Source organism: Anneissia japonica, unplaced genomic scaffold (genome assembly GCF_011630105.1).
Source record: "Anneissia japonica isolate Jap-2015-1 unplaced genomic scaffold, ASM1163010v1 scaffold1537_len634075_cov158, whole genome shotgun sequence".
NCBI lineage: Eukaryota > Metazoa > Echinodermata > Crinoidea > Comatulida > Comatulidae > Anneissia > Anneissia japonica.
In genome coordinates, this window is record NW_022723531.1 from 93,931 (window position 1) to 105,183 (window position 11,253).

General features: G+C 30.8%; 1 protein-coding gene across 1 annotated transcript in view; it reads right to left on the minus strand.

Moving 5' to 3' along the window:
* Nucleotides 1-11,253, minus strand: part of LOC117112244 — a 29,443-nt gene that overhangs the window by 17,973 nt on the left and 217 nt on the right. Inside the window, exons 2-4 of the mRNA XM_033255316.1 lie at nt 10,538-10,628; nt 1,441-1,548; nt 617-724 (exon numbers count right to left, since the gene is read on the minus strand). Coding sequence (XP_033111207.1) covers nt 617-724; nt 1,441-1,548; nt 10,538-10,628 — 307 coding nt within the window. The remainder of the gene's footprint in view (nt 1-616; nt 725-1,440; nt 1,549-10,537; nt 10,629-11,253) is intronic.

Consider the following 11,253-nt stretch of genomic DNA (forward strand, 5'->3'; position numbering starts at 1 on the left):
TAGGAGGTCCGTAATTGGGCCGAATTTCCGTAGTAACTACGGACGTTCAGTAGTACTTGAGAACCCTGCACTTTCGATTCCACTCAGTGCATATGACTTTGCAGTGAATTTCAATGACGTCATCTTTGTCTCAGCGTATCAACGTCCCAGTGTATCAGCGTCTCAGTGTATCAGTGTATCAGCGTTTATAAGACAACGGAATTTACTATGCCTATAATAATAGTAATTTACATCATTCATAAGACATAGGCCGCTCGACTCCACCAGTCAGGCCTTGCATTTCACAGCAGCCTTCTATAGACAAGTGTCACCATCAGACAGGCCTTAATCAAGTGCCAAGGTCTGTGACCTAAATAACACGTAAAAGTTTCAAATAATGTGTCTGGGCCTAGCTCTCAGTAGGGCATCAAATTGGCTCCACAAAAAAAACCCGTCGAAGTATTAAAAACTAAAACCATATGAGGCCTATATTTTTTATTGTTATTTATTATGTCTTGGCTATTAACAATGATAATGAAATTGTGATAAATGCTTGTGATGATGGATTAATAAATTTGAAGATGGTGAATTGTCATTTAGTGTTTATAATGAATAATGTGTTGTTTCCTATACGTACCCGCTTGTCTTGCAAATTGACATTGCGTGCAGAAATCATCAGAGATTCTCTCATTTCCTGTGCATATCCGAGTATTGCAATGTGATGTAGAATACACTTACCAGAGCCCTACACAATGAACAAGGAATATGAAAACAGAGAATACAACACATCTCTTTAAAAAAAATATTTTTTAGGTAATTAAATTTTATGGAGTATCTAATTAAAATTGCAATTATTGAATTCAGTGCTCAATACAGATCAAAACAAGATCAAACACGATTGTGAAATTTTCATGTAAAGCTGATTTTCAGCAAACTATAAACCAATTTTTTTACATTCATTATGCTGTATCACACAACATGGACGCCCTATGTTTTGTACATGTTAAAAATCATCATTTAAAAAACAAAAAATTAGGTATTGTATTTTTTATGGAAAATTTAATTAAAAGTATAACTATTCAATCCAGTGTTCAATGTGGACTAAAACAACACCAAACATGAATTGAAATTTTTTATGTAAACCTGATTTCCAGCAATTTTAGACAAGTTTTTTTTGGCCCATGGCATGATGAACTGCTGCCACTCAGCCAAGCAATGTTATTTTTACACGTTAACGATGCGGAAATTTAAACAATAAATGATCAATATTGATCGTAAAATACAATAAAATATCATATTTATATTGTGAATAAATGATTAAAATATGTTTTAAGTGTAATAAATTGTTGTTGTTAGGTAAGAATTGATGTAGAGTGGTGTATGGTATGTTGTGTATAGATACTGTGTTGTTGTATTTTGTGTGTTGATGTCGTAATTGTAATGATACATAATTCTACTCACCGGATACACGTAGTCCACAGCTTCTGCCGTCGCTGATTTAAAACTCTCAGCGACGACATCACCTGGTGCGATGCGGAACACAATCAGATGTAATAACGGCCAGACGCCCTACGAAAACAAGAAAATACGATGATAACAAAACACATTCAACTATCACACATACACAAAATATCACATATAAACACAACTTAATCACATCATAATTACATTAAATAATCACAATCAATTAAATATTAAAATATTATTACAAATTAACTAACAATTTAAAGCTAAATCGTTTAAAATCGTAAATTTTAGCATTTTTTTTCTGAACGCTTTTCCCTATTCTTTTGCATTGAAAATTTTTTAGTTCATTTAGGGTTTTGTTCAGATCATAATTTTTTATGAATTTTGTATTTTTAACATTCTAGATATATTTCTTTTGTATAAAGGTTTGAAAAGAATACAGACAATGATATGTTTTATCCACTAGTTAACATTTTTCTTTATCATTAGGCTTATGCTGACTTCAGAGAAAATCGCCTATTCTTTATCATTAGATACATAAATTCTGTAGACCCATCTGTTCGGAATCATATTTTTTTTGAAAAGCTATATTTTTAAGATCATATTTGGCTTTCTCTTGAGTAGAGTTTTAAAAGTAATCCAAACACATATATGTTTTAACGACTAATTAACGATTTTACCAAGCTTTCAACCTATACTACTTTCAGACAAAATCTGCCTATTCTTTATCATTAGATACATAAATTCTGTTATCCCATCTGATCGGAATCATATTTTTTTTTAAAGCTATATTTTTAAGATCATATTTGACTTTCTCTTGAGTAGAGTTTAAAAGTAATCCAAACACATATATGTTTTAACGAATAATTAACGATTTTACCAAACTTTAAACCTATGCTATTTTCAAAATCTGCCTATCTTTATCATTGGATAGGGCCTACTATGGGCATGGGCTCCCTATCTGTTCGGAATCATAATTTTTTCGAAATATTATATTTTAAACCTCTTTCTCTTGATTAGAGTTTTATAACAAATACAAATACTTATATATTATATTGATTAACTAAAAAAATTTAAAGCATCTTATACAAATGTCAGACAAAATGTGTTTATTCTTTATCATTAGATACGTACACATATTAATTTATAATTCTGTTTGGAATAACAATTTGTTTTGTATATGATATTTTATTTTTTGAATTAAAAACTCAAAAAGTGTTTAAACTAGAATACAATAACATAGAATAATTATTTCGTTATCAATTACATGGTACAGCCGACAATGTAACGGAGTTACTATACAGTATCATGTAAGTATTGTGCAGTTGTTACTGCGTCAACAAAAACATCGAAACTCTAGGGGGCGCCAGACTAGTATTTTTGGTTATCAGATGATCGTCGCTCATCTGATAAATTTACTGTGAAACCGAACCAATAGCTAGTAATTTAATGCAGGCCTATTTTATTTTTGTATGTTTCTTTACTTTTGTATGCACCATGCATTTTGTATGAGTGCTACTGTATCAAATTGGATCCAATAATTGATTGATTGATTGATTGATTGATTGATTGATTGATTGATTGATTGATTGATTGATTGATTGATTGATTGATTGATTGACCGTGTTTGGGGACATTAAGCCTACATTATTGATAGCCAGATCCATTGACTTCACATTTAATTGATAAAGGCATGGTAACAGAAATTAAATATTTCGTGGTTAACAATTACATAGCAGGTCTGGTTTTAGATTGAAATTTCCAACACTTAAGGTACAGAAAATCCTTTATTCCCGACTCCATTCGTATAAATTTATAGAAAAACGTATTTCTCTACTTTAATTATTTATGTTAGGAAAATTTTAAATACAATATCAGTCAATTCTTTTGATGTGCAATTATACATACTGGGGCGTATTTTTAAGTTCATAAAGAAATCTCCAGTTAATTTGTAAAAGATCAATCCCACAATAATTTAAAATAATTAATCCCCACAGTTGTGTATTATTAAAATAATTTTTAAATTGTTTTACATGTAATAATCATTTGATGAATATATATATTTTTGATATTAAATGATGGTTCCAGTTAGGGTCAGAGAGAGGCTGCCCGCCCTCCCAACCGACAGAGAATCAACACAATTCTTTTGGGAGGGAAAAAATAATCTATGTTGCTTTTACAGAATATGAGGCCGTGCGAACATTCAAAATCTCTACATTTTCAGGGCTTTAGGGCCCTGGGCGCCCCTGGTCCCCTTTAGAGGTTCCGGGACATCGCCCCTCCCCTGCCATCGGGCAAATCTTGGCTCCACCACTTTTGTTTTGTAATAATTTTTCATATAGTATAACAAGTTGCTTACTAACTTTGAGATTATCTTTTGGCCCGCAAGATCAACTGTAAAAATAATTTGGCCCTTCAAATAAATTAATTAAAAACCAGGGGCATAATCCATAAATGATTGGATTGTAGTTTTACAAAAATCATTTAAAAGAGCGATTAAGTAAAAAAAAAAATGCTATATATAATATAGTCTTATTTAATTGGCAAATATGATCATTCCAGAGTACAAAGATTTTATCAATACGGCCCTATCTCTATTTATAATTTCAATTTTGCTAGAAATTAAGATGGTTTATGCTATATATACTGTCTCTTATACACATCTAGATGTGTATAAGAGACAGTATCATCTCTATGTAAGTGTAATCACCACGTCACCATTATTATACCACCACCATCAGTATCATTATCACCATCCTATTTATTTTTATTAATATCACTATCATTTGTCATCATCATCCATCACAAGCACCATCATCGTCTTTGTTACCATCATTATCAATTTTGTCTTGGCATCTTTGTGGTCATTGCTTTTGTCGCCGTCCTGTCGTCATCTTGTTGTATCAGGGGAAGATTTACATGCCCCCACCCCCGGCCACACCCCCGCACCCCTTTTTGGAAAGTTAAAAAAATAAAGAAAGAAAGAAAAAGAAAAAATTGATCACCCAAAAAGCCTCAGGTTATTTTTGGGAGTCTAGAAAACAACAATTTCGCTGGGAAATTCCCCCGGACCTCCAAGGGTGGTGTGTTCTCTCTTTTAGCCACCCTTTCGGACACCTCTGGATCTGCCCCTGGTTGCACTGATGTCCTTTTGTCATTGTCCTGTCTTTTTCTGTTGTCACTACCGCAATCAGAGTTTTTACTGTCACCATCATCATTATCTCCATCATTATCATCATCATTTCATCATCTCATCATCGTCACAATCATCATTATTTAAACAACTCATTGACTCACATTTTGAATATTGCAAGTTGTTAGGTGCTCAAGCTGTTTGATGTGAGAAGCAGTCAGGATCTTCTGAGTGAGAAATATATTACTGAAAAACATCCCAACTTTTTCCCAAGAAAATGTGTCGTATCGTATTTAATAAAATATCTTCTGATTGAGAAATATTACTGAAAAACATTGCGACAAAAACTTCCGCCTCACAATGAATGAGAGTGGCTGAATATATATCTGATGAACTTCACTTTATTACTGATTTTTACAAAGGTGATTTTGATAAGCATAACTTGGAATCCAATTTGTCTATGTTCTCAACATTCTTGAATCAAACAAGACCGAATCAACAACATTGAAAACATTTCATGAAGTGTTAAACTATTGGAAATCATTAAGTTCTAGTCAGAAGTCACTATTTTATGAGGTTGGAAAATTGTTTAATATTGTGTTAGTTAGCCTGCAACAAATGCTGTCAGTGAATGATCATTCAGTGCATTACGGCGCATTAAGACATACTTACGATCTACTATGTCTCAAGTCCGTCTCAATCATTGTATGTTTTACATATCCACAATGACAAAACAGATGCTTTAGATCTTGTCAAAGTTGCCAATGAGTTTTGTGTAAACAACGAAAACCGTTTTAATATATTTGGTACTTTCGTTGCTTAATGATACTTGGTAGCATTTATAATTTACACAATATTGCACATTATACGTGGTTAGATCTAGTAATTGGTATATTGTAATGTATTAACATAAGATGCCATGGAAAACAGGTTTTAAAATAAATAGGTCTCTCGCATACTCTTTGTTTCTCGTTGTTTAATTCATTTTTTTTATTACAACATTACAAAACATATATAAAGTCATTTTACAGGAGGACGATGCCTATCAAATAACTTAATTTTAAAAAATCACTAAAATTCGTCAAATATCCGTGGCTACCGACTGCTTATTTCCCCCCACTTCCAAATTGCTTCCTACGGGCCTGTATAATGACCTATCCAGTGAAAATAAATCAAAGTTTTCTACTTTTCAGTACCGTTGGGGGATAAGCAAGAAGAAAGGAAAGAGAAATATGTGTAGTATTGTCTTTATAAATGTGAACAAGTAAATTTACATGAGGTGTAGACCAGTGTTGATTTAATGCAGATTTAAATATATTTAAGCTAGAAGACCAACTAAAATTGTATGGACATTTGTAGTAGTATACCGACATAGTCCCTTTTCATGTGGTAAATAAGAATCTGTAAAATATCTTATGATATTGTTAATTCATTTAGTTTCTTATAATATATATAGATATGTATATATATATATATATCATTGTAAATCCACGTGTGTTCTTCAAATTATATATAAGTCGTTGAAACAAAAAATTATGACAACAAGGCATGTAGACTGTAGAACACTTCATTTATTTTTGAAAGAAATTTTCGGCCAGTCCTCTGGCCTTCAGGCCAGTCCTCTTGCCTTCATCAGCCTTTTTCAGTAAAGCTGATGAAGGCCAGAGGACTGGCCGAAAATTTCTTTCGAAAATAAATGAAGTGTTCTACAGTCTACATGCCTTGTATATTATATATATAATTGTATATATTTTAAGAGGTACTCCCATTCGTTATCTCAATTTTTAACTGTTTGTAACAACTTTCCTCTCGCAATTCAAGAATGCCAGTGTTTTAGCATTTTCAAAATAAATTACAAGAAGCACTTTCTTTTAAATTCATTATTTTTAATATATTTATTGGTAATAAAGGAAAGAAATATAAATTATTTTTTTATATTTAAAAAGAAATGGAATACAGAGAGCGAACGTTTGGATGGAAAATTAGATGCTGTGAGTTTGGCAATGGAATTTTGCAGGTCATTGATTAGCAATACTCTCAGGTCATTGTAATCATTACATTTGATAATAAAATGAGATTTCATCCTCGACTTGAGTTTTTCCAGTGGAATCTTAGGACGACATAACGTCCGGAGTTTTAATCATTATCACATGCGCGCTAGTACGCGATCTTATACTTCAAAAATCGGTTTTTCCATAGAGAATGTGTGCTTATACGTACATTAGGATCTCATCTCAGGCCGTTTAACAATACTATTGTACCAACATTGCTCATAGAGACCGTTTTGAATACGGTATCCCTTATTCTATGCGACAGATCTTCGCTTGAATTAAAAGTAAGAGGTCGGTTCCAAACATCCGAAATCCCAGTTGAGTCAGTTATTTTATAAATACCGGACGACCAGGTAGATATATTTTAATTAATACACAGAGATCTATTTTCAGTTAGTGCATCAGTAGCTAGTGAGGAGTGGCCCTTTTTGCATTTTTCATTTAAGTTCCACCAATACTTAACTGCATGACTTAACATGTTGATGAGTAACGGGTGGCTACCTAGCCCGTACAGCATTATTGGTGGTTCTTTTATTTACACCAGTATAACTTTACATAAATTTACATAAAGATTTTCACTAGGAAGTTTATCACATATTGACATTAAATTGTTACCATTAAAATTAAATATAATGTATGGAGCCCATATTTCACAACAATTGGAGATAATTGGATAAACTACTATAAAACAATTTAAGCCAGAGTTACAGTCTTTAAAGAATGCCTTGCTTGCTTTTTCTTTTAGTTTATTCATATCGACTGCAAATGAGCCAGAGGGCGTAAAGCAGATACAAGGAAGAAAAATTCATTAGCAATATCAATATTCTTATCATTGTAAAGGAATCAAAATGGTTTAAGTAGATGCCCTCTTTGGTTAAAAAATATTATTTTTGTTATGTTAATATTTATATCTAGTTTCAATTGGTCGCAATACGAAGAAAGCTTATCAATTGTGTTTTGAAGCCCATTACTGGTTTGACGAGATCATCAGCATAAAGTAGGCATTATAATCCTGAATTATTTAAGCTCACAGGATAAAACGAGCTATCGAAAATAGCTTGAAGATCACTATTTGTAAATAGATTTAAACTTGTTTGACGCCTACCGTCGGTAGTTTTACCGTTACATTTAACGGAAAACATAACAGATGATATTAATAAGTAGTGCTAACAACTTACCCGAGACACCAAGCTTACATAATTTATAAAACAATGCGTTACCCCATTATAGTGTCGAATGCTGCTGAAAAATCGACAAAACAAATAAGAAGATATGATTTGCAGTACTTATTTACATTCTTGTCAATAAAGTGTTTGAGAACTAAAATATGATCACTAGAATTGCGAAGCCTTTTCAAAACCAATTTGCTTATTTTGGAATGAGCTTATTTGAATCTGGAAAAAAGTTAACCGTTTACACAAAATAAGGCAAAAACGTTTACAATTTCTGATTGTGATACTACGGTAATTGTTAGGCATTTCCTTATCACCCTTTTTCTTATGAATTGTAGTTAAGTGCCCCATTCATATGGAAATGAACCATTATGAAGAATCAATTTAAATATAACTACTGGTAATGGCGCAATCGTAACTGCGCATGCTTTTAACACCTCGTTACGGATTCCATCTATCTAGCCCAAGCATTCATGACTTCATCAATGGTGAAAGAGGATTCTAAAATTAAACCTGGACAGTTGTTAAGTTTTATGAAGTGTGGATATGTTTTATAGTTTTATTCATTAATTATATAAAATGAGCTGGCCATACTTTTGGGCTAATTCTGATTTTACACTTTTTTCTCAGCACCACACAACTCATCGTATATATTCCAAAAAGCCTTTGGGTTTCTGTCTTTCAAATTATCAAATTTATCAAACAGTGTTTTACGGAAGCATGATTTTTTGTGATTTAATAATTTAAAATACCTTTACGAAGACTTCTGTAAGATTCTAGAAGATTTTGTTATCTTTATCATTCCAAGTCTCCTTGCAGATGAGACGACAGATAAAGAGCTTTACAGTCTTGGTCATACCATTTTTTGAGGTTATTATTTTTTAAAAATTAGTATTTCTATGATTCCAAACAATACCTGCACGTCTACCCAAATACTCAATTTAAAAATGTGTGCAAAATATTAGTTGATCGTTGTTAAATAGTCACACGATATGTTTTGACATTGTCTAATAATTAGTCTTTTCAATCTCAAAACTTATCTCTATACGACACCCCCGGTCACTTAGTGAGTGAAAATATTTTGCTGACATGTAAGGGGCACCAACATGTTTCCCCCTGGGCCCCCATGCCGTTGGACGTCAAACTGCTGAGTAACAGATAACAAGTAACATTAGTTACCATTCTTAAATATTTCTATAATCAATGATGTTCTGGTTCTGATTCTGGTGGGAAAAGCCGAACTCCCAAGGACTCCAAAAGTGTAGGAGTAAATCAGGAGGGGTATAAGTAGTGTCGAATGACGGGCAAGGTCCACCACAGCGCAGCGTCAGTCACGAGCAGGTCGACCTAACTGCTTTTGGCTACTTTGGACCTAATAGAGGAGGAGACTCAAAATCACACGAGCATTGGCTTTGCGAAAGGTTAAATATCAGAGAGTTCAGAGGTAGAGTAAGCCAAAAATTACACATCAAAGAAAGGAGGAGAGAAAATTAAGATGTTAAAGTAATAGGATAATATATCATAATTAAGGAAAATTTTTAATTCTTTCGAAAGATTGTGTATTCTGCAGTAAAAGTGCGTATCCCGATCCGCGTAAGTGATTTTTCAAAAAAAGTCGACGCGTGGTTAGGGTCCTGGAACTATATCATTTAATATTGTATCTTTTAAAGAATTGCCAATTAAATATTGCTACAATTAAACAATTGTTTATGGTTTCAGAAATGGATTTAATGTAGCAAAAAATTGCCAGTTACTAAGACAAGATACAGACCGCGAAATCTGTGGTGTATATAATAATAATAATAATAATAATAATAATAATAATAATAATAATAATAATAATAATAATAACAACAACAACAACAACAATAATAATAACAATAATAATAATAAATAATAGTAATATTAATAATAATATTAATAATAATGATAAAAATAATGATAATAATAATAATGATGATAAAAATAATGATAATAATAATAAAAATGATAAAAATAATATTAATAATAATAATAATGATGATAATAATAATAATAATAATAATAATAATAATAATAATAATAATGATAATCGTGATAATAATGTTTTTTTCGCGTATAATATAATTTGGTTTCTTTTTTATTTTTTTGTTTCCTTGCAGTATTTCATTCTTAATTTGTCTTGAGGATATTTCCTGCACGATTAAAAACGTAACGGTATTAGATTTGGTCTACAGGAGTTTGTGTTTCGTACAGGTCATTCCATTCATAGAAGAAGCCTTTATATTGGAGAAAGCGTACCTGTCGTTAGCCATAATAGCCTCGGTCAAAACTAACTCCGGCTATATAAAAAATATTATGAAATGATAATAACAATGATAATAATAATAATAATAATAATGATAATGATAAAAATAATATTAATAATAATAATAATAGTGATAATGATAATAATAATAATAATAATAATAATAATGATAATGATAATGATAATGATAATGATAATAATAATAATAATATTAATAATAATAATACTAATAATAATAATAATAATAATAATAATATTAATAATAATAATAATAATAATAATAATAATAATAATAATAATAATAATAATAATAATAATAATAATAATAATAATAATACTGTTGAATGCCTTTAGGTTAGTGAACTTGACTAAATTGTGTTGATTGTTACTTGTTGTGATCATCATAGAACAACAGCTAATAACAAATAATTTGGAATACATAACTTACAGGTCTCTCATTTACGAGTAGAGGTTGGCGTCTAATAATGCGTCTTACTTCATCCCATTGCTTTCTGTACACTGCGTAGTATAGGTCTCCACTGTAATATTTAAATGAAGCAGAGTTACAACTTGCCTAAAGCTAATCCTTACAAGGCTATAAATCAATTTAAATCAATGAAGTGATGAAATGTACATAATAAATATTTAATGCATTTCTTTAATGTTGATTATGTGATTCATTTTGATTAAATATAAAAGAATATATATATATACATAAATATATATATGTATGTATGTATATAAATATATATGTATGTATATATGTATATATATATACATACATATATATATATATATATACATGCATAAAATGGATAAAAAGTAAAATTTCATAATTACAACAAAAATAATGAAAACATTATGTAAACAAAATCTGTTTTGACCAAATTATATTCCCTTGGTCGGTTATATGTATTTCATACTTTCAACATTCCTAAGTTGTTAACTGTCTCTTATACACATCTAGATGTGTATAAGAGACAGCATTAGGCCTATATCAAAAACATTTTACAAATTACATACACTACAATAATGGAAAACAAAATAGAACAGGATGATATACAAAGCACAACATAAAGGCCAAAAGGTCTGTCATTGTTGTAACCCCTTTTGGCAACAAAAATAATAGTATATCATTATTAAATAAAAATAAATAAACATTTT